General features: G+C 38.6%; 1 protein-coding gene across 3 annotated transcripts in view; it reads right to left on the bottom strand.

The window, feature by feature from the left end:
* Atad2 (ATPase family AAA domain containing 2) overlaps positions 1-24,240 on the bottom strand; it is a 48,953-nt gene that overhangs the window by 6,091 nt on the left and 18,622 nt on the right. For 2 of the 3 annotated variants that reach the window (XM_059247178.1, XM_059247180.1), the window contains 16 exons: positions 23,857-23,961; positions 21,750-21,858; positions 21,274-21,389; positions 20,011-20,185; positions 18,253-18,341; positions 14,670-14,829; positions 13,541-13,631; positions 11,872-12,186; positions 11,634-11,766; positions 10,506-10,692; positions 9,674-9,859; positions 5,720-5,855; positions 3,854-4,050; positions 3,055-3,214; positions 893-1,015; positions 642-785 (listed from right to left, as the gene is read on the bottom strand). In XM_059247178.1, the coding sequence (XP_059103161.1) occupies positions 642-785; positions 893-1,015; positions 3,055-3,214; positions 3,854-4,050; positions 5,720-5,855; positions 9,674-9,859; positions 10,506-10,692; positions 11,634-11,766; positions 11,872-12,186; positions 13,541-13,631; positions 14,670-14,829; positions 18,253-18,341; positions 20,011-20,185; positions 21,274-21,389; positions 21,750-21,858; positions 23,857-23,961 (2,426 nt within the window). The remainder of the gene's footprint in view (positions 1-641; positions 786-892; positions 1,016-3,054; positions 3,215-3,853; positions 4,051-5,719; positions 5,856-9,673; positions 9,860-10,505; positions 10,693-11,633; positions 11,767-11,871; positions 12,187-13,540; positions 13,632-14,669; positions 14,830-18,252; positions 18,342-20,010; positions 20,186-21,273; positions 21,390-21,749; positions 21,859-23,856; positions 23,962-24,240) is intronic. The other variant, XM_059247179.1, reaches the window with a different exon arrangement.

Raw genomic sequence — 24,240 nt, 5'->3', positions numbered from 1 at the left:
TTTGTTTTGTTTTGTTTTTCCAAGACAGGGTTTCTCTGTGTAGCTTTGCGCCTATCCTGGAACTCACTTTGTAGAACAGGCTGGCCTTGAACTCACAGAGATCCGCCTGCCTCTGCCGCCCAAGTGCTGGGATTAAAGGTGTGCGCCACCACCGCCCAGCAGAATTTCACTTGTAAACTGATGAGGTTTGCTACCATTAGCACCTTCACTTTACAGTGAAAGAAACTAAAGTACAAAGAATTTCACTATTCTGTCTAGGTGATACAGTAAAATCATGCTTCATTTGTCTTGGGAAGAAACTCAGCAGAAGTTACAACGGGAGAATACAGGGTAAACTGTATACAGAAAATACAGGAAAGACTACTACAGAAATAGATTTAATAGGCCTTGGAAGATAGCTGAGTGTTTGGGTGGTTAAGAGCAGAACTTCAGCACGCCAAGACTTTGTAGTTGAGCAACTAACTAACTGTATTTGCCAAAATCTATATGGAAAAGAGAAAGACCTGGTTATTTTATAGTTTCATTGCTTGATATCAGCAAAATAGATGTAATTCACTGCATTAATAAAGCAAAGTGCAGACAAAGGACACGGGGAGAGGATGGAAGAACTTCACAAATGAAGATTACTTAAGAGTCCTTACCAGGGGTGCTGCAAGCCACAGGAGTACAAGGTGCCTTTAGCTTTTCATTCTGCTCTTGATCTGACCTTTTCTCACCAGCAGGAGTAGAGTTTTGCTTTGGCATGACGTGGTAATAAGATGGTGCATATTTGGAGGAGCTACAACCTTAGAAATAGACAGGATTTGGAAATTATTTCCAGAACTCAAAATCATGCAAAAAATGAAAGGATTTATCCAAAGCGTCATCTTCAGATGCTCAAGCATTTCCCTACCTCTTTTCTTCCTAGATTCCTGAATTTCTTCACAAAGCTGCTCAAAGTCTTCATCAAGCTCTTCTTTAATTATTGCATAGGCAGTGTCTCTTAAAGCACAGGCTCTATGCCTAATAAGACGATCTGAGAAATGAGGAAATATAATTCTTAGTATTTTTCCAAAAGTAAACTTGATACTTTGGGTAAAGATAGTAATCATTACAATTCCTTAACTTCTTACAATGAATAAATTTACTAGAACTTTTATATTCTGGTTTGGGTGATAACTTAAAGATTTGGCTATCTGATTCAATATAGCAGACAACACCCAAAACATTTTATTGCTGTGCTCTATTAAGATTCCCCCATAAACTGGGCGGTGGTGGTGCACCCCTTTAATCCCTGCACTCAGGAGGCAGAGGCAGGTTGATTTCTGTGAGTTCGAGACCAGCCTGGGCTACAGAGTGAGTTCCAGGAAAGGCTCCAAAGCTACAGAGAAACCCTGTCTCAAAAAACCAAAACCAACTAAACCAAACCAAACCAAACCAAACCAAACCAAACCAAACCAAAAAAAAAAAAAAAGATTCCCCCACAAGATATCAGAAAAAGGCCGGGCGGTGGTGGCGCACGCCTTTAATCCCAGCACTCGGGAGGCAGAGCCAGGTGGATCTCCGTGAGTTCGAGGCCAGCCTGGGCTACCAAGTGAGTTCCAGGAAAGGCGCAAAGCTACACAGAGAAACCCTGTCTCGAAAAAAAAAAACCAAAAAAAAAAAAAAAAAAAAGATATCAGAAAAAAAGGGAGAGGGATATATAGTTCAGTGTGCTTTCAATTATTTTAAGGAACTCTTCAAATATACCTTTAATGCCAGCATAGGAGACTGAAAAGGGGAAGCAGGTCATTCTTAACTGAAGCCAGGTCAAGGTCAACCTGAGCTACACCATATTAATATTAACATGGGGCTAGCATTCTTTAATCCCAACCCTGGGAAAGCAGAGGTAGGCAGATCTCTGAGTTTTAGGCCAACAAGGGCTACACTGTGAGACCCTGTTAGAAACAAACTACCCCCAAAAGAACAAAAGGAACTTTTAATAGTTACCTGCATAAATCACTCTAATTTGTAAGTACCACCTTTTAGAGGTCTAATGATAGTCCAATTAACTCAACACATATATATCTTTGGACACACACTTTTAATATTACTATTAATATTAGGTAAGCATTATACTCTATTATTTATGTAATATAAATGTATCCAAGCATAACAACACATGCCTGTAATCCCAGCACTTGAGAGGCAGAGACAGGATTACCCTAACTTTGAGGCCAGTCAGGGCTGTCCCAAAACAGCAAAAAGGTGTGTTTTAACTAAAAGAACATTTTGAGAGGCTTGAGATATGGCTCAGTTAAGAGCACTGGCTGCTCTTCTAAAGGACCCAGGTTCAATTCCCAGAACCTACATGGCAGTTCACAACTGTCTGTAACTCCAGTTCCAGGGGATTAGACACTCTCATACAGATATACATGCAGGCAAAATACCAATGCACATAAAATAAGGGTAAATAAACCATTAAAAAAATGCTTTTAAATCTTAAAAAGGGAATACTTTGAAATCCATTCTATTAGTGTTTATCTTTCCACTTTCAGAAAGCATAAACAAGCTATTTTGTCTCATTAGAGTAGTGGTTCTCAACTGGTGGGTCACAACCCCACAGGGGGCTGCATATCAGATATCCTGCATATCAAATATTTACATTACATTTCAATAGCAAAATTACAGTTATGAAGCAGCAACGAAATAATTTTATGGTTGGGGGGTCACAACATGAGGAACTGTATTAAAGGCTAACAACCACTACATTAAAGGATATATTATGTGGTTAATATTTGGGGACTTCAGTGAAAAAAACAAAACAAAACACAGGCATTCAAATTCTGCCCTTATCCTTTCCTGGCACTGTGACTCCAAGCAAAGTTTTAATCTTCCTAAACCATACCTTTCTCAGCTGTAGAATGGGATAAGGCTACTATGAGAATTACATGGTATTTTTTTAATGTAAAATATTAATACAACACCTAACTTGAAAAACCAACCAACCAACCAACCAACCAACCAACCATCAACCCTCATTAAATGTTGGTAGCCCCCACACCACCCCCTGAAAAGGAATTCACTAATGCTCACCTCCAGGATCTCTATCTGGATTGTATTCTAAAGCATTACTACAGATTAGATCAATATCCCTCAAATAGTCTTTCACAGTCAGATACTTATGTAAATCAATTTTACTGATTACAGATGAAAGGTCCATTGGTTGCTTTATTACAGTGACATAATCAGGCACCTAAAATTCAAGCAAATGACCAAATCACTTAGTACAGAGGAAATAGTATAAATATTTATATGAATACTTTCATTCTATTTTAACCTATTTCTGCATTATATTTACTCCTATTCTTGGTCAGTTATATTTTCCAGTAATATCCACCATTTCTTTCCTTATGTAACTGTCACCCATCCTTCAATGTTGACTTAGAACTCTGCAAACTACTGCGACACAAGCCTGTAATTCCAGCACTCAGGACACTAAAACAGGAGGATGTTGAGTTCCACAGTGGCCTAGACTACACAGCAAATTCCAGGCCAGCTTGGACTACAAAGCAAGTCCCTGTTTCAAAAACCAAAAAGCCTGACTCTAAGCTCAATTTTCATTCTATAAATAATGGTAATACCATGTGGAATTAAAACATTCTCAAATTCCTTTTGTCTAGCTGGGTATAAAAGCTAACTATTAATTCTCTGCAACAAAGGAAATATATTAGATAGTTCTTCAAGTCTATACATACTCAAGACACTAGTTCATGTGTCCATACAGAGAAAACAAGTTCAGGACAGCAGGACACCTACATGAACTACTATTCAAACTTTCTGCTTTTCTATCATTACGGCTTAAACATATCTCATCCAAAGAGGAGATCAGTACCTCATCAGGGTCAACAGGCTTGGTAAAGACTCGGAATCGCTTATCAATAGCAAGCCTATGTGTGACATTTCTTAAGAAAATCCTGAGTTCTCTAAACGTGTCTTCTTCTTGTTCCTCCAGCTGTTTAACTTCTTCTGCTGTCAGCGGTCTTGGTTCGGGTGGTGGTGCCACTGGGAGCACCTCTAAGGCCTGCAAAACTTCACAAGGACGGAAGAGTTTAGTTAACAGCCTCCCCAAAATGGAGGGAAACAAATGACTCAATGCAAATAGAACAAGGCTTTGAGGGGTTATTTTCCTTACAACTGATAGGAAACCAAAAATTTAGAAAAATACTCCCACAATCTCTATCCCTACATGCACTCCAGAAAAATTTGCAAACTTTGAAAATACATTATTCCTAAAACAAGAATATTGTAACTACAAAGTCTTTAGTTTATAGACTAATGAAAAAATATGTGATGCTCCAAATATATCAAATTTTAATTTCCTTTAAGAAAATAAGACAATGAATACACAGGATTAAAAGAAATGAGAGGGCCGGGCGGTGGTGGCGCACGCCTTTAATCCCAGCACTCAGGAGGCAGAGCCAGGCGAATCTCTGTGAGTTTGAGGCCAGCCTGGACTACCAAGTGAGTTCCAGGAAAGGCGCAAAGCTACACAGAGAAACCCTGTCTCAAAAAAAAAAAAAAAAAGAAAATGTGGGGCTGGATAGATGGCTCAGAGGTTAAAAGCAGTGGCTACTCTTCCAGAGGTCCTGAGTTCAAATCCCAGCAACCACATGGTGGCTCACAACCATCTGTAGTTAGATCTGGTGCCCTCTTCTGGCCTGCAGGCATACATGCAGACAGAACACTGTATACATAATAAATAAATCTAAAATATAAATAAATAAATAAATAAATAAATAAATAAATAAAGAAAGAAAGAAAGAAAGAAAGAAAGAAAGAAAGAAAGAAAGAAAGAAAGAAAGAAAGCCGGGTAGTGGTAGCCCATGCCTTTAATCCTAGCATGCAGGAGCAGAGGCAGGCAGATCTCCATTAGTGAGGCCAGCCTGGTCTACAGAATGAGTTCTAGGACAGTCAAGGCCACACAGATAAAGCTTGTCTTGAAAAACCAAAAGAGAAGAAAAGAAAAGAGGAGGAAGGGGAGGAGGAGGAGGAGAAATGAGGGGAGCCCTTTCTCAAGAGAGCTCAGGAGTTAAGAGCATCTGTCGATCCTGCAGAGGACCTGGATTCATTCCCAGCACCGATATCTGTAACTCTAGTCCCAAGTTAAGTAGCTCTTTAAGCAGCAATGAGGGATAAAGATAGAAGCTTTACAAGAACCAGAAGTGAAACTGCGATGCTGTGTGTATTTTAAGGATAGTTTTTGTTTTGTTTTAACAGAGAGGTGCTGGTAGTATAGGTAAGAATACAGTACCAGAGATAGAGAGGTGGCTCAGTGGTTAAGACCACATCCTGATCTCACAGAGGATCTGCACTCAGTTCCTAGAACTCAAATCAGGCAGCTCAAACTGCTTAAAACTCCAGCTCCAAGGGATTCAACCACCCTATTTTGGCCTTCACTGGCACCAGCTCTCATGTGTGTATACCTCCAGACAATTAAAAATAAATCTTTAAAAGAGAAAACATAGATAGTTCCCAAAATGAGCCTGGAAGGACAGGTTGGGGCTATTCTATGAAACATCTTATGAGCCTTAAGAAGTTTTAGTCCATTTTACCAGGAAGCAGAGGTATTTTAAATAGTAAACATGTCACCCTCATAACTGAGGGTTTGGGTTTGTGCTATCAGGTAGATGTCAACTATATTAGCTATTATTTAGTTCCATTTTCTTAAAATTATTGTCTATTAGCTGAGATAACTAACCTGCTTTCTTTTTTGACACAGGAGGCTTTGCAGCTTGTTTTAAAATTAAGTCTTCAAAAAATTTGGTCCGTTCTTCTTTATCTGGTAACTGGACATTAAAAATTTCTCCATAATCATGGGTAAACAATTCTTGTACCTTAAAAAAAAAAAGTAACACATAAAGAATATACATATATGCAAATACACAATGTACATTACTGCAGTTAATCTAACAGTATGTTAAACACATATTTCTAATAAAAAAATTAAATATTCGTCTTTTAAAGGAGACAGAGGACCGAGAGATGGCTCAGTGGTTAAGAGCACTTGCAGCTCTTCCTGAGGATCCAGGTCTGATTCCCAGCATCACCATGCAGCTAACAACCATCTGTACCTCCAGTTCCAAGGGACCAGTGCCCTCTTCTGGCCTCTACAGGCACTGCACACATGTGGCACACAAACATGCAAGCAGGCAGGGCACCCATACATACAGAATTAAGTATGGATATACGTGTGCTAGATTAGTAACTAAACATCAGATCATCTTTAGAATTCAAGAATCCAACTAGAATATAGTAACTGTTGTTATAATTTATGTAAAGGGCTTACTGAGGTTATTCAATTAACTCTCACAACCTAACGTAAGATGTTAAGACATGAAAAGGGAATCAGTGTTCTAAAAGAATACTGACTCAAAAACAAGTATTGCTGAAAAGTGGAGGAATGAAAAATGGTTCAACCATTGTGGGAAACATGGTTTTACAAAAAATTACTATGTGATCAAACAATTCCACTTCTAGGTATACATTCAAAAGAAATGAAAGGGACAATGTAAAGATATCTATACACCAATAACTGATAGCATTATTCACAAAAGCCAATATTTGTAGACAATAGAAATGTCACTAGGTGTGGTGGTATGTGTCTTTGATCCTAGTACTCTGTGAATTAGTTCAAGGACAGCTTGGTCTACATAGGAATTCCAGCCCAGCTAGGGCTACCTAGTAAGAAAACTAGAATTGTCCAAGAGTTCCTTCAAGTTCTTCTTGGCACTAATTCAGAGCACATCATTTCCATCTTTCAAATTCATGTACAAATTTAATTATTACCTTTATCAGCCTAATCCCACTGCAGTGTCATTTGGGGATTTATAAAATTTTCTATTTCACTGATGACATTATTTGCAGTCCATGATGAATTATGAGAATCCAATAGTGTTCATGTTATGACATAGCTATCCTACTTATGAGCACTTTTCTCTTTTTCAGGTCATAGGGATCGAAGCCAGGGACTTGGGTATGTTGTATTCAAGTGCTCTATCAGAGATAAGCCCAGCACTTACACCACCAAGTGTAAAAAATGAAACACTATCTTTATATACATTATGGTCTAATCAATGATTCACTAAAAACAAGAAAGTTCAAAGCTGAATGATTTATTTATACCCATACAAATTACTCATTTACAAATAAACAATTTTGCCAGGTGGTGGCATCACACACCTTCAATTCCAGCACCCAGAAGATAGGTGGTCTCTTAAGTTCCAGGCCAGCCTGATCTACAGAGCAAGTACCAGAACAGCCAGGGCTACACAGAGAAACCCTGCCTTGAAAAAAACAGCAAAAAACAAAAAGCAATTCCTCATTTTGTGCCACACCCTTACAAAATGTACTGGAATATATTTCACTGAATTTAGGTTACAAAAATGGGAGTTTGAACAGAAGTACCCTCTATGAGTGAACAATACTGCTCCCAGAAGATAAAGCAGTAAAATGAAAATCTCAGTGCCAGACACATGGTATCTCCCTACAAATTATTGGTCAGGAAGGCCTCAAAGGAACAAAAACAAAACAAACAAAACCCTACAAACCATGGCCATTGCTCTTGGTTTGGTTTGTGTACCATAACTAGATGATAAGACTCTACTGCTGAAGGCATCACTCAATTAAGTAAACATAAGACATCAATGTCAAAAGACAACAACCTGAAAACTCTTAGGAAACTCTACTTACTGGCTAGCTTACATAGTGCCAGAAGGTGCTATATAGGCAGCTAAGGGAGAAAGCATAAATAGTCTTCTTATCCAGGACTGGACCCACTACAACACTGACCTGAAGCAAGATATACCCACTGACACAATAGTGACATGATGGTTATAGGGTTAACCCAATACTATCTGACTGAATATAAGATCTGCTCTACAGAAGAGATTTAGTGTCTGGTATTGTAAACCTGATCAAAAGTCTAGAATTGAAAAAGATCATAGGCCTTAGTGGGGAACCTACTATTGTTTTGCTAAACAGCTATGTTGTCAAAATGCATTCTAAACATTCATGTCTATACCTATAGATTTATACAGCTCTCAACTTCGGTCAGAGAAGCTTTATACAGTGGGTAGAGCTTAATGCACAAATTCATAACTAGTCCAAGTGCTGAGTATAAGCAACTGAGTATTCAGCTACATATGGGGTCATCATTCAATGCTCAGGGAACTGGAAAGAAGAGGAAGTGGAAAGAGCCCGCATATAGGGAGAACTATGAAATTCTAATTTGGGGGCATGATGTAGCAGTTGCACACATCAACTCACAATAGATGTGGTCACCTGCTCATCAAAATTCCAGAATGAATGGGGGAGGTACCTCTGAGGCTCTCCCTATTGGATAAACTATTAGCATTGGATGGCTGTTGAGGGAGGTCATCTTCTTCTGAGAAGACAGACACTGGAATGCTCATGCCTTAGTGGATGGTCACACACCCACGTATACATGAACAGCAATAATTAGGCTCAGAAGGTCAAGTCATGAAATTGAGAGGTAGATGAGGTAGGTGGCAGGTAATAGTAGGTGGATATCATCAATATACATTGTATAAAAACACGAAACTTTCAAAGACTAAGAAATAGTTAAAAAAAAACAAAACATTTTTGCTAGAACTATAGCTCAGTGGTAGAGTATGTGGTTAGCATGTACTAGGCACTCTATTTGATGTCTGGCACCCCCTCCCCCAAGGGAAAAAAAACAGAACAACAACAACAAACCCAAAATTTATACTTGTTGCCAAAAGTGTAATCTCATTATCTTCAATGCTTCTCACCAAGAGACAGAAACAGGCAGATTTCTGAGTTCAAGCCCAGCCTGGTCTACAGTTCTAGGACAGCCAGGACTACAAAGGGAGACATTGACTCAAAAAAAAAAAAAAAAAAAAAAAAAAGAAAAGAAAAGCAAGAAAGAAAAAGAAAAACAGAAAAAACCAACAACCAAAATAATAGCTAACCTATCACCAGGGATTTAACTCATAAGTTATAACTCATTACAAGATAACGAACAAGAACATGCAACTCATAAAGGAAGAAGATTAGTTAAATACTGATTAATTCAGAAGACACACTGAAGGCCAGTGGTGGTGGCACATGCCTTTAATCTAAACACTTGGAAGGCAGAGGCATGTGGATCTCTGTGAGTTCCAAGCCAGCCAGGGTTATGCAAAATAACCATCTTGAAAAACAGTAACAAAAAAAGAAGACACAGAGGGGCTGGAGAGATGACTCAGAGGCTGTTCTTCCAGAGGTCCTAAGTTCAATTCCCAGCAACCACATGGTGGCTCACAGCCATCCCTAATGAGATCTGTTGCCCCCTTCTAGTTTGCAGGCATAATTGCAGACATACTTGCAGCAGACAGAACAGTGCATACATAATAAATAAATAAATCTTAAAAAAAAAAAAGGCACATTGGAAGGTAAATGTAGCAGAACAGTTTGTCATATAACACTATTTCTGTAACAGAAAAAAATATGTATCTCCTTACCAGACATGTACATTCTTAACAGTGAGCACACAACACAAACAGCTAACAATGGTGTATCTGATAAGACTATTTCTTATGTTTCATTTACTTCAGTAGCACTAGACATTTTACAGTGTTTTTATTTTGGCATAAGAAAACTTAAATAATAGCAAATCCCCCCCATAAATTACCTCTTCAGGCAAAGCAGAATATGGTTTGTCAGAAGTGGCAAGTAGTAAAACTGGAGCAAATGAAGGTATATTCTGCAATAATGTCATAAATGTGGCTTTGAGTGTTGGTCCAACTATTTCCCACCACAAGTGGATATGTGGGACATAGACTATGCTGGGTGCTGTTCTCTTAGCTTCACGAATCGTCTAATAAAACAAAAAATATTTGGTTTTAAAGTCAGCACATTAGTAATACTAGTGCCCAAACAACTTCCCAGAATTTTCACATAAAACCTTCAAATTTCTTGAATGCTTCTTTCGAAAAACCCTCACAACTCTTTTAAAATGTTTAATAAAAGCTCATTTGGGGGAAAACAATTTATTCAATCACCATGGAAACAGGCCAAGAAAACTATAAGACTATTCTGCTGTATAACCAAGGTTAAACAAGTATGCAAATATAAAATAGTTTTACATTCACCAATTAAATCAAAACATATCAACAACAGAAACATTTGATAAACAAATAGAATATTTGTGGACTAAAGAACAGTCATTGTCTAAAGAACTTCAATTCTCACAACAGCCAAATTATATCACACCTTGCAAAGAGGAAAAAATGAAGTAGAGAGAGCTAATAACTCGCCCAAGGTCATACGGATGTTAAGTGGTAGATGCGAGAAATAAAATATATACTATTTAATAACTAAGCAATTATACACTTCTATTTTGTAAGCTTTAAGTCAGGTTTTTGTTTTTTGGTTTTTTTTAGTTGAAGTTCAAAACTGGAGTCAACTCTGAACTTTGTCTCTGAATGACTACTTTATAACTCGCTGGCTGGAAAACAACTTACCTGGGAACATGTCTCTTCAGGAGTTGTAGTACTGATGCCAAAAAGAACAGGAATGTCTAATGTATATACAGTAAATTTTTCCAAAGCATGGATGACAGCTGGTGCCAAGTGAGAACTCTGTCCAAATCCTGGTTCTCCCACTATTAATAATCTTGGCCGAAAAGACATAGGTTGGTAACAGGCATTTCTGAAAAAAATTAATAAGCTGTATTTTGGGGAAAAATGTAAATGTTTCCCTTAAATTGCCAATCACAAAACTTCAGAAGCCTTGCTCATTTGACTAGCCAATTATAACATGGCTGGGTTTCTCACAATGATTGTGCCAAATTTAAGAATACTTTTACATCACAATGACAGCCACAACACATTTTGAATTTTCTTCTTTTTTAAGACAGGGTTTCACTATATAGCTCTAGCTGTCCTAGAACTCGATAATACAGGTGAGGCTGGACTCAAACTATTAAGAAATCCATCTAACCCTGTCTCCCAAGTGTGGGATTAAAGGTGTATGCCACCACACCTGGTCAAAATTTGTTATTTTAAAAAAATTTATGTGCATGAGTACTGAATGCATGTTTGCACCACTTGCATACAGTGGAGGCCAGAAGATGTTGTGTCTCCTGGAACTGGAATTACAGATGGTTATGAGCTGCCATGTGAGTGCTGGGAATTGAACCTAGGTCCTCTGGAAGAGCAGCCAGTGCTCTTAACTGCTTAGCCATCTCTTCATACCCAAACTTTGATATTCTTTAATGTGTGCACATGTGTGGTGCAGGCTAGAGGACACCCTCAGGTGCCATCCTCAGGAGCACTAACTACCTCCAGCGAGACTGAGTCTCTCTCTCTCTTACTGGTCTGGAGTTCACCAATTAGGTTAGCCTAGGTGGCTAGTGAGTCCCAGGGATCCTGGCTCCCCAGTACTGGAATTACAAGGACACACCACCATTCTCAACAGTAGGTTTTCATGTTCAAAATGTAAGCACTTCACCAATTGAACCCTCTTGCCAGCTCTGATATTTTAACTCAAATAAAAAGCTGATTGGCTAGCATCTTTTACCTTGTCAAACAAATTTCACTTATTTTTATGGAATTTACATACCAAAACATTCACTTGCAGGGAAAACATACCTATTTAAATGAAGAAAATTTAAATTTTCTTTTGCCTGATTAAAGGGTTTTTGAGAAAGTCCATTTTCATACACCGATGGTATATCATCATCACTGTATGCCAAATCACTTTCTAGCAAAGGGCAAGAAACATCTACAAAATAATAATAATAATAATAATAATAAAAAACCTGTCCATTAGTAATATTTCTTTGTCATTCATACTTTCTTTCTTTCAATGGTCAATCAAGTTTTATACCTGAATTTAAAGGTTTGCTGGTTCCAACTTCTACATGTGGAAATACTTTCTGTAGGGCTTCTAAGATCATATGAACAGTATTTTGCAGGAGTGGTTTCACAATGGCAGACAGTGCCTGTCCAGGTGATGTCACAGCTCTCTGGGAAGCTGGTATTATCTTCTGCATAGCAGTCTCAAAATCCTTAGCTGAGATATTAATTGAAGAGAGATCCAATTGTAGCTTCTCACTGGTGGTATAGATCTGTGGGTACCGTCGACGCAGGGCACATAAAGCAGCTTCAGCGCATATTGACTTAATGTCTGCACCACAGTATCCTATCCCAATCAACCAAGGGGGGAAAAAAGCAAACAAAACTCTCAAGAAAAATTTAAAAATTAAGTCTTATATTAGTAAAATATTTACAAGGAACTAAAATTTCTATAAAGTGAACTTAAATGGCTTCACCATATCAGTAACTTGTGAATGAAACATGCAAGCACTAAGTACAGGATAAAGGTTAAAAGCAAGAATTCTGTTGTTTTTCTTTGTTTGTTTTGAGACAGGATCTCACTGTAGTTCTGGTTGGCCTGGAACTCTCCATGTAGACCAAGTTGGCCTCAAACTCACAGAGATCTACCTGCCTTTGCATCCGGAATGATGGGATTAAAGATGTGTGCCACCACATCTGGCCAAAATCAGAGGAAGCTCAGATTCTAGTTTGTCATTTACTGTGTGATCTTTCAAGACTCACTTAAACTCTTCAGGGGATTCTTTATTGTCAAATGATAATACTATCTAATTCACAGGGCTATCACTATTTTCATGTCTAATCTGCTTTCAAATTCCTTCAATGATCAAATTGTTCATTTTTAAAAAGATTTATTTTAATATGTATATTTAATTATGTGGAAGGTATGTGCATATGAGTACAGATGCCCATGGAGGCCAGAAAGGGGTGTTATATTCCTTGGAGCTGGAGCTATAGAGTTGTGAGCCACCTGACTAAGGTTCTGGAAATAGAACTAGAGACCTCTGAAAGAGCAGTATGTACTTGTAACAACTGAGCTATTTCTCTAGCCCTCAATTTTCTGATCTTTATATTTTAATTTTTTGAGACAAAGTACCATTACATACACATAGCTGACCTGACACTCACTATACTTAAGATGGCCTTAAACTCATGCCAACCTTGCCTCAGTCTCCCAAGTGCTAGGGATACAGGGCTATGTTGCCACACTTGGACAACTATCTATACTTTAAGGTCTAGGATCTTGGAGGTTAACACATGCCACAAAGGAGATAAAAACAAATGAACCATGCTCTCTTCAGATCAGCTCTCCCTTCCTTCCTGTGCAGTCAAGGATGACCATAAACTTGCAGTATACCTTCATCCCCCAATGCTATCACTGCATATGTGTAAACCAGCATCTAGCTAAATCTGTTGCTTTGTTGCATGTGAATATGGATATGCAGAGGTCAGAGGATAACTTTGTGGAGCCAAGTTATTCTCTCCCATCTTCAGGTATGCTCCAGGGACTGAACCCAGGTCACCAGGCTTGAGCTGCAAGCAACTTTATCCACTAGGCCATCTCACCAGCCTTTTAAATCTAAGCTTTAAGGCAAGACCCAACTTGTTCCATCTTTGAAATGAACACAACATTTTTCACCTGTGCTCAAAACAATATTTACCAACACAGTTTTCTGCTAGTTCTTCTAAGAATATGTCCAGTGGTTTTGGATTCCAATCTCTTGTATGAATCTTCAGAATCTCTTTTCGAGCCTGGGGAGGGAAGGGAATAAAACCTTCAATTTTAATTTTTTACATCTATAATCAAGTTACTCCAATAAGAAATGCTTCAATTTAAATTACTTTTAATTATTTAAAATTTTAAAGTAACCAAAACTTAATATAAATAGAAGTATGAGGCCATGAAAATGAGGAAAAAGATGCACCTGTAGGCATTTAACAAAATTAAGCAGATTTCCATTTAATGTGCCCAAGTTATATTCATCACTTTATATAAATTTAAAAATTAAGAAATATGTTCATCCTGGAGTACATTAAGAATTAGGAGTACTGACAGCTCTACTCAGTTTCTTTGTTAATACATATTTTTTAATTTAATTATGTCTGTGAGTGGGTATGTGCACCTGAGTACAGTTGCTTTCGGATTCAGAAGAGGGTGTTGGATTCCCCAGCTGGAGTTACAGGTGGTCCTGAGCTACCTGATGTGGGTGCTGGGGACCTAACTTGGGTCCTCTGACAAAGATGTAAGCAAGCTCTCTTAACCCTGAGCCATCCCTCCAGCCAGCTCTATTCATATTTTATTACATACTTCTCAAACGCAGTAAGTGCCTTTACCCTAACTGCAATACAATGGTGTTCAGGAAGAAGCCAAAGCTAATGGGACTCATTAAGCTACTGAAGTGTAAGTGACAACATCAAGGATATGTTTAACTTATAACAGTTTTAAGAACAGTTGGGAAGGGAGACATGCTTAAAGATAATAGATTACCTCTATTGACTTTTGAACAATCGCGATACAAAACTAAAGTCTTCAACTTTTTATTCTATCAGAACTGTTACTGGGAGTGGAAAACAGCTCAGCGGATCAAGGCACTTGTAATCAAACTTGATGAGCTGAGTTCTACCCACCAGACCCACAAAGCACAGGGAAAAAACTGGCTAAGTTGTTTTCTGACCTCTACACCTGCACTGTGGCACAAACACTCCTTGACTATCCCCTCACCCCTGCCATATAAAGGGATGTAATTGTACAAAACTGTTAAAAATAAAAAGTATTTAAAATTTTCTTACATCTTTGTCAGGTAGACTGAAAAGGAATTCTCTGTCAAATCGACCAGGCCTTCGTAAAGCAGGGTCTATGGAATCTAGTCTGTTGGTAGCGCCAATGACCACAATTTCTCCTCTGCTGTCCAAACCATCCATAAGGGCTAACAGTGTTGAAACAATAGAACTAAACATAAAAATAAGAAAATAAATTAGTAGTACTATGAACAAAGAGTCTCACTCAGTAATATTTTTTTTTGAAAAGGTTTAATGTATAAATGTGCAAACGAATTTTCTTATGGAACCTAGCTACTTTTCAATGGAAAAAAAAAAAAAATCAAAACACAGGGTGTGTGGAGGTCCACAAAAGTTTCCTAGTGAGATCTGAGCTTGCTTTACCCAGCAGAGCTGCACTAGAGGATTGCTTGACCACGTGTGGGTTACCAGGTATTTGGAAGGGTCTGCACTTGGATGTATGGTATGCTTTGATCTAGCAAGGAGAGGTCTTTTGCCCTGCCCCTTGGCATTCCTTAAAAAAAAAAAAAAAACCCGTTAGAAGAGACAGAAGGGGCCGGTGGATAAGGATCCAGGCCCTCCCGAGGCTCTCCTGTGTTTCTATCTGTTTCTCTCCCCTCTATCCTATCTAAATCTCTTATCCCTCACTCCTCAGGAGCACCCTGGGGAGAAAGTACCACAACAGGGAAATTGGAGAGATGGCTCAAAGGGTTAAGAGCCCTTGCTGAGAAAGAGGATCTGAGTTCCAATTCCCCAGCACCCATATAAAAGCCAGGTACCACTGAGTATGTTTACCACCTCAGCATGGTGAAGCAAAAGACAAGTGAATCACCAAAGCTCACTGGCTCACCAGTCAGCCTAACCAAGCAGTGAGCTTCAGGTTCAGTGAGAGAACCTGTCTCAAAACTGATGTGGGGTGAGGAGATAGCTCAGTAGTTAAAGTGCTTGCTTTGCAAGAACAAGAGCTGGAGTTTAGATCCCCAGAACACACTTAATTGCCAGGTTGAGTGTGGTAAACTTGCCTGTAATTTCTGTCTCATAAGGTTAAGATGAGATCTCCACAAATTGGTTAGTAACTAGCCAAACTGGTGAGATCTAGGTTAAAATGACCTTGCTTCAATAAGTAAGGTGAAAGGAAGAGCATTCAAGATGATTTGCAACATTAACTTCAAACTTCTATATGCATCCCCAAACAGCTTGTCTACACACATGCACACACTTGAGCACACGCGTGCAAACACGAAAAACAAAATATAGAAACTGTGAAATGGAAAGTGAAAGGGGAATAACTCAACATGGGTGTACACAAGCATCCATGTGCTCATATACACCAATTTTAAAAATAAAAACAAATACACTGAAATCAAGGGATGGGGTGTGTGCTGTTCAGGTGTGCAGTGTTTACCAAATATGTGCAAAGCTGTGTTCAATCCCCAGGACAGGGGTGTGGGGGGTATGGGGGTGGGATGGACGGACGGATGGACACGAGGACTGAAATCAACTGACAATATAAATAATCTTCAGAGCCACAAATGGACCCCAGATGTAATTTTATACAGCATATTTCACAGGGAAACTTGAAAGTTCCAAATCAAACACTATAACATGAAAAAAATATAGGGCAAATTACCTAAAAATTATAAAACATACTCACGTGTACACTGGCAAACCAAGCAGAATACACACACACACACACACACACACACACACACACACACACACAAATATACATGAAACACTTGAAAATTATTTAAAATAATCATCAAGAATTTGGGTGGTGGTAGCACATGCCTTTAATTCTAACACTCAGGAGGCAGAGGCAAGCCAATCTCTGTGAGTTTGAGGCCAGCCTGGTCTACAGAGCGAGTTCCAGGACAGCTAGGACTGTTAAACAGAGAAACCAGGTCTCAAACCCTCCCCCTGCTAAAAAACCCAAAAGAAAAACAAAACCCAGATAATTTGATATTCAAGACAGTTTAAAGCATTATTAATACAGATTGGTTCTAACAAGGAATTGATTATTGAAAAGCATAGGAAGCTGTTGGTGTAGCTCAGTGGTAGTATGTTCTAAAAGCGCAGGCAATACAGAATAAGTGCAGCCTCTGACACATCATTCCATTTAAGTACTTCATGAAAGTGACTTCCACTTTACCCCAAAGTGAATAACAATACTCCTGCATTATCTAATACCCAATGTTTTTCAGTTCCCCCACATCTTTTGCAGTAGTGAGAATCAAGCCTCTTACCTTGTGAATGTTAGGCAAGCTCCACATCGCTGAGCTATACCCCAAACCCCTAAAAGTGTATTTCATGCTTGATTTGTTCAACCTAAGATCTGTAAGATCCACACACCTCATCTGTACCTCAAATCCATACATAACAGTTCCCATTGTACGTTCTCCTCCCCCACACCATTTACTTGTTGAAAAATGAAGTCATTTGTGACCTAAAATTTGCTTCCTATGTTCTGGATTGGGCTGATTGCTTGCTGATGGTGTCATTTCACCTTAGTCTTCTATTTTTCATATTCTCTTGTAAACCAATACCGAGACCCCAGTAGCCCTGGCTGTCCTGGAACTCACTCTGTAGACCAGGCTGGCCTCGAAATCAGAGGTCCACCTGTCTCTGCCTCTTGAGTGCTGGGATTAAAGGTGTACACCACCAAATGCAGCTCAGTTTTTTTCCCCTATCTTTAAAATGAGGTTTGGTATTCTTATCTTCAAGCAGTAGAATTACTCTAGAAGGTATTCTTATTTGGTCCAGGTGTCCCCTTAAAAGCACCTGTGGTGGTTTGAATTCTGAGTGGCCTCCAGAGCCTCGTACATTTGAATGCTTAAGTCACCAGGGAGTAGAACTCCGAAAGGGTTAGAAGGAGGAGGTGTGGCCTTGTTGGAAGAAGTGTGTCACTGGGGGTGAGCTTTGGCGTTTCAAAAGCCCATCCACCCAAGACCCAGTCACTCTCGCTGCCTGTGGATCAGGATGTAAAGTTCTTAGCTACTTCTCCAGTGCCTGACTGCATACCACCATGCTCTCTGCCATAACAGACTAGCCTCTGAAACTATAAGCAAGCTTCCAATTAAATGCTTCCCTTTATAAGAGTTGCCTTGGTCATGTTGTCTCTTCACAGCAATAGTCAGTGACTAAGACACCTGGGGTGGGAATATAGCTATCTCAGTGGTAAAAGCACTTGCACATCAAGCTGAAGGCCCTGGAACATTCCCCAGTACTGAAGGAAGTTTAAAAGGGGGAAAGCATCTGAATTAGTTGGCAACATTTAAGATATATTTAACTACTGAGCATAAAATTTGAGAAAGAAAATCTAATTCTTAGACCTCAGTTATAGACAAGCTAGAACTACAGATAACTGGTTATGTCAGCCACATTCTATACCACAGCCTTGTTCTCATCAATGGCCTGTGAATATATGTTTGGATCATGAGTTAAATCTTCTGTAACCAAGATCTTAAAATCATTGATAATAACCTGATTCTCAGAACAAGTCCACTTTTAAAAACACATATATATGTATTTGGGTTTCTTTCACCATTTAATACTTATTTTTGTATAACATCAACACAACTCAATCAAGTTTTACCTGTGAATCTGATCTTGCCTGCTAGATCGTACTGGAGCCAGACCATCGATTTCATCAAAGAAAATAATTGCTGGGCGCATTTGATAAGCCTGAAAGAGGGTTCAGTAGTCCTGTGTTATCACAAAGAGCTTCGAATAGATTTAATACAAAGCATTTTAATATATTTTCATTCAAATTTATTATGAATATAGTTTATAAATTGGAATATATACCTTTTCAATCTATTTTCATTCAATCTTGCTTACCACAATTTGCCATTTATAACTATTTATAAGACAAACATAAATTCCAAAAACTGTTTTTAGAACTATACATACATACATTCATTATTAATTAACATAATTTTATTTGCATTTTCAACTGAAAACATTCAAAATATTCCAGTAGTTACGTATCTTGGATTTCATATGGTTATAGTTACTGGACACAGAGAAAAATTTCATTATTGACCATGGAAACAAATAATAGAGGACAGTGACACTCTCCCTCCATGTTAAATAGAAAAATATTACTCAATAAAATACCAAACTTAAAGAAAAAAATAATCTATTTTGCCAGGCGTTGGTGTCGCACACCTTTAATCCCAGCACTCGGGAGGCAGAGGCAGGCAGATCTTTGTGAGTTCGAGGCCAGCCTGGTCTACAGAACGAGATCCAGGAAAGGTGCAGCGCTACACAGAGAAACCCTGTCTCGAAAAAACAAAAAAAAAACAACTATTTTAGTGAAACACAATAAAGACTCTTAGTTCTAAAAAGGTGTTTAGTGTTCAGTTGTCAGTGTCAGGCATGGTGTTGAGCACCTCCCAGCACTCAGGAGGTAGAGTTCTGATTTCAAGACTAGCCTGGTCTATATAATGAGTTTCAGGACAGTCAGAGCTACACAGATCTTGCCTAAAAAGCAAAAACAAAAACAAAAAAATCCCTCCAAAACCACAAAATATCCTTTAGCAGTACATCTAGAAGAGCAGAATGTATTATTTCACAATGTACTGTCAATACAATCTGGCATATGAAACTGAAAGCTATTCTAGGGAAGAATTACATTCAGTTTCCATATTGAGAAATAATTTACTACTATTAAACTCTAAGAGCTCTACTATTTCTAAGAACTCAGATTCAATTATTCCTATCTCTAACTATATAAAGTTGTTTGCTGTAGGTTAGCATTAAAAAAAATTGACACAATAAATAAATAAATAGATAGATAGATAGATAGATAGATAGATAGATAGATGCATTGCTGCTAATGTGATTCAAGGTGGCTAGGCCCACCCCAAGTTGGCAGCTAAATTTCGCAGGATTGTCCATGTGGTGCTAGCTTTAGGGGCAAGAAGGGTGTAAGACTAGAGGGAGGGGTCAAGGGTTCTTCCTCTACAATGTCAGAGAACTGTTGAGGCCAGAAAACATGTGGCAGGGGAGTTCCTACATGAAGGTCCTCGGAGGGCAAGAGGCTAAAAGACCATTTTGTGAACTGTGAAAGTGAAGCCTAGGTTGCAACAGATACCCCAAGACGTTAGAGATGCCAGAGCTGTGACATCTGACAAGCAGTACTGCATACAAGGAGCAGGATCAGTCCAAGAGAGAACTTTCAAGATGTGAACTCCCAGCTTCCTGTTTCTGCCTCCCCACCATGATGGACTCCTATCCCTTGAGAAGGGTAAGCCCAAATAAACTTTCATCCATTAAAAAAAATAAAATTAATCCTCATACATTTGAATCTGCAGATTAAAATCTGTATAGGTAAATTTTAATATCATACCTGATCAAATAGCAATCGTAGCTGCCTTTCAGACTCTCCAACCCATTTACTCAGACAATCAGCACCTTTCCTCATGAAAAACACTACTCTTTTATCCCCTTGACTGCACTCATTGGCAAGTGCTCTAGCAACCAATGTTTTTCCAGTTCCAGGTGGACCATAAAACAAACAACCTCTGTAAAACATGTTAAACATTTTTAGTATTAAATTAAAAGGTAGACTACTGAAACGAAAATTAAGAACCAATCTCATAACCACTTTAATTAGTTAATTAAAAATATTAAACCACTGAAATAGTTTCATTATACAAAGTAGAGGTTTAAACTCTGGGGGTTAATACCAATACAATATAATTAATACAGAAACTAAATAAACTCCTTTATTTGAAACATTGTCCTTCACTACCAGATCATACATACATATATATTACATTACCTTGAATATGTAATCATACAATAAAATCATATAATTCTCTCTTGATTTTTATGTGGAGGGGATAGTATTTCAAGGAGGAATATACAGAAAACTAGTGTGTATTGGCTTAAAAAAATTACTAGTAATTACATGTGTGACTAGAGGACAACTCTATGGAGCTGGTTCTCTCCTTCCACCTTTACAATGGTTTTAGGGATCAAACTTAGGTTGTCAGGCTTGTGATTAAGGGCACTTGATGCTCTTCCAGAAGACCAGAGTTTGGTTCCCCACATCCAAGTCTGGTGGCTCACAACCAGTCTGTAACTCCAGCTCCAGTGATTTCTAGCCTCCACAGACACCCCCACACAGGTGGCACACATTCATACATGCACATAAAGAGAGAATAATTTTAATAAAGGAACCAGCAACTAGTACTTTAAAAGGAGTTAATCAGCAAAAAGTTTAAGAGGACAGGGGAAATGGCTTAGCAAGTAAAAGCACTGGCTACATAAGCTTGAGCATCTTAGTTCAAATTCCCAGAACACCTGCAATCCCAGTGCTGTGGGGATGGGATAAAAGGATTGCTGGAGCTTGCTGGCTGGCAGCCTAGCTCCTAGCTCCAGATTTAGTGAGAGGTAGTCTCAAGAGAATAAGGTGGCAAGTATGACAGCAGACACCTGCCTCTGGCCTCCACATGCTTGCATGTGCACCTGCACCCACACACCCACTCGCTCACATACATCTCTCACACATACATAATTTAAGTAAAAATGTAAAGCTCTAAGAAGCCAGAGAAGCAACAGCAGCACAGCACACATTATGGCTACAGTAAAGACAGATTTATTTTACCTTGGGGGTTGAATTTTAAACTTTTCAAAGACTTCTGGATAAAGTAAGGGAAACACTACCATCTCTTTTAGTGCTGCAATATGACTGGAGAGGCCACCAACACTATCAAATCGTACCTGGAATGAAATAGGACACAGATCTGAGTTAAAATTAAAACACTGCCCTATATCTTCATAACATTATCCCACAATCAACTGATTAATAGTTATAGTATTCCCAAGATTTTTTTTTAATGTTTATTTTCTATGAGTCACCATGTAGATTCTGGGAATCAAATTCAGGTACTCTGCAAGAGCAACAATGCTCTAAAGGCTGAGCCATCTCTCAAACTCCCCAAAGATTTTTGTTTTTTAAAATGTATACAAAGATTTAAGTTTCCGATTAAAAAAAAAAAATCAGTTTTTTTTTTAACTTAAGACAAAAGTAAAGTGAACGAAATTACATTTTAGGTCAAGCACAAACTTTAAAATACTCACTGAAGAATCTAGTTGCATTGGATCAACATCAGCAAGGTTTGCTCCAATTTTCATTCGATCTTTATAAATCCCTCTTATTTCATCTTTCCGAAAATTTAGTGGAAGGCATCTATTAAAAAAAACACGTGTGCGCGCACACACACAAATATATAAAGCCACACATCAAATCACCCTCCTCCCTAAATTCTATATTACAATATTATTTTTCTTATTAAAAAATGTTTGGCCGGGTGTCGGTGGCCCACATCTTTAATCCCAGGAGTTGGGAGGCCGAGCCAGGCAGACCTCTGTGAGTTCGAGGCCAGCCTGGTCTACAGAGCGAGATCCAGGACAGGCACCAAAACTACACAGAGAAACCCTGTCTCGAAAACCAAAAAAATAAACAAATAAATAAATAAAAGGTTTGGGGTTGGGGGAAATGGCTCAGTGGGTAAAGTGCTTGCTGCCAAAGTGGAGGACAGGAGTTAGCAATCTCCCAAATACATTAAAATCTGGGTAGAAATAGCAGGAAAAACGTAATCTTGGGGTCCTAGAAGTAGAGATAAGGAATCCCCGGGGCTAGATAGTTAGCCAGACTAGTCTCACGACTGAGCCCCAGTTCAGTGAGAGACCCTGCCTCAAAAGTGGAGAGTAACTAGGGAACACACCCAGTGTCAACCTTCAGATTCTAATGAACACATGGAACTGGAGTTACAGACCACTCACTTGTGAGCCATCATGTGGTTGCTACAAGGCTTGGTGGTAGGTGCCTGCAATCCCAGCACTTGGAAAACTAGGAGTTCAAGATCCTAAACTACACAGAGCAAGTTCTACGCCAGCCTGAGCTATGTCAGGCCTTGTCTCAAGAACAATAATCAACCAACTAACCTAACCTTCCTGTTTCAAACATTATTTTCTGCTCTGAAAATACTTTATTATTAGAATCCAATATTGTATTCATTCTTACCCACCTAGCTATAAATGAGAACAATCTTGAATTGGCTAACATGTAGACTTAAACTACAACTGAAAATAACCAAATATTTCAATTTCAATGTAGAATTTTCCAATAAGTTAAAAAAAATTTAAAATGAAAAAAAAAAAAAAAAGTCATTCCCTCAAGCCAATGTTCACCAAGCCAACATTAAATAAAGTCTATTACAATCCCTTTTACCATCTTGGTGTCTGTAGAGGCCTGCTAGGAACAGGACTTCTAAAAGGCTGTGGTACAAGACCATTTTGGTTGGTTCTAAGCAAGGGCTCCAGAACCAAAAAGAACACACGGCTCTTTTGAAAACTGAAGGTGTTTATGCTTCAGATGAAACTGAATTTCTACTTAGGCAAGAGATGTGCTAATGTGTATAAAGCAAAAAACACAGCAAGTCCTGGAGTCAAATCTTGGGTAAGGTAACTTGGGCTTATGTAAACACAGTGGCATGATTCCTGCCAAATTCTGAAGCAACCTTCTTACAAAGGCCAGTGGACACAGCATCTGTGTGGTGCTGTACCCTCACAGATTTAAACTAATGAAAAGTATGTAAATAAACGTGAATTTGTGCTTTTGGGGCAAAAAAATAAAAAAGCCTAATATACTGGTCCAGAAAAAAACTATAACCATATGTTCTAGCCTACCATTTGTTTCAACTATAGAGATTTCTAATAAGGCAAAAGTTTGCTTTGTATTAATCTCTGGTGCAACCCTTTAATCAGTTAAACTGTACTTATTCCTAACTTATTGTTCTTTCTCATCAACCATAAAAAGGTATCTGAGGACTGGCAACATGGCTTATGAGTTATGTCAAGCCTGACAACTTGTGTTTAATTTCTGGAACCCACACAAGTGGAAGGAGAAACCAACTACATCAACTCCTTTGACCTCCACAGGCACACCAGGGCATGCAGGTGTCCTGCCAATGATAAAAGCATAATTGTAAGGAAAAATTATTTTCAAAATGTATTTGGTAGTTTTAAAACTCATCCATTACACCTCTTCTCCCCCCAATTTTTTGTTTGTTTGTTTTTTTGTTGAGATCAGGCTTACCACATAACCCAGGCTGGCCCTAGAACTCTTAAGCCCCAAAGTGCTGAAATTAAAGGTGTGAGCCACCACACCAGGGTCAGAGCTCACCTGTTAATAGCTCTATTTCGGTTCCTTTTTCTTCTCCTCTCGAAGTGCTCATCTTCAGAAGAGGAAGAGGAAGTAGAGTCACTGCTGTGGATTGCATGCCTTCGCCTAAACAGGGAAATGGAAATCATGATGAGGGAAACAGAAAAAGGGCAGAGGACATAAGGATCAGAAATACCTAATGATCTAAAAGACTTATATAAACTTAACATATTCTAAAACAATGAAGTAAGCTTTGTTGGCTGAATCTTTAAGAGGTAAAAGATACAGCCAAGAGAAAGGGAAGAAAAACAAGAAGTTGTTAGAGCTGACTGTCAAATGTTCATTAAGATTAGAGATAATGTAGACAGTGACTTTTTAAGTCTTGAGACCGGGTCTCTGTGCAGT

The sequence above is a fragment of the Peromyscus eremicus genome, chromosome 20, assembly GCF_949786415.1.
Source record: "Peromyscus eremicus chromosome 20, PerEre_H2_v1, whole genome shotgun sequence".
Classification (NCBI taxonomy): Eukaryota; Metazoa; Chordata; class Mammalia; order Rodentia; family Cricetidae; genus Peromyscus; species Peromyscus eremicus.
This window is presented reverse-complemented; position numbering and strand designations above follow the sequence as displayed.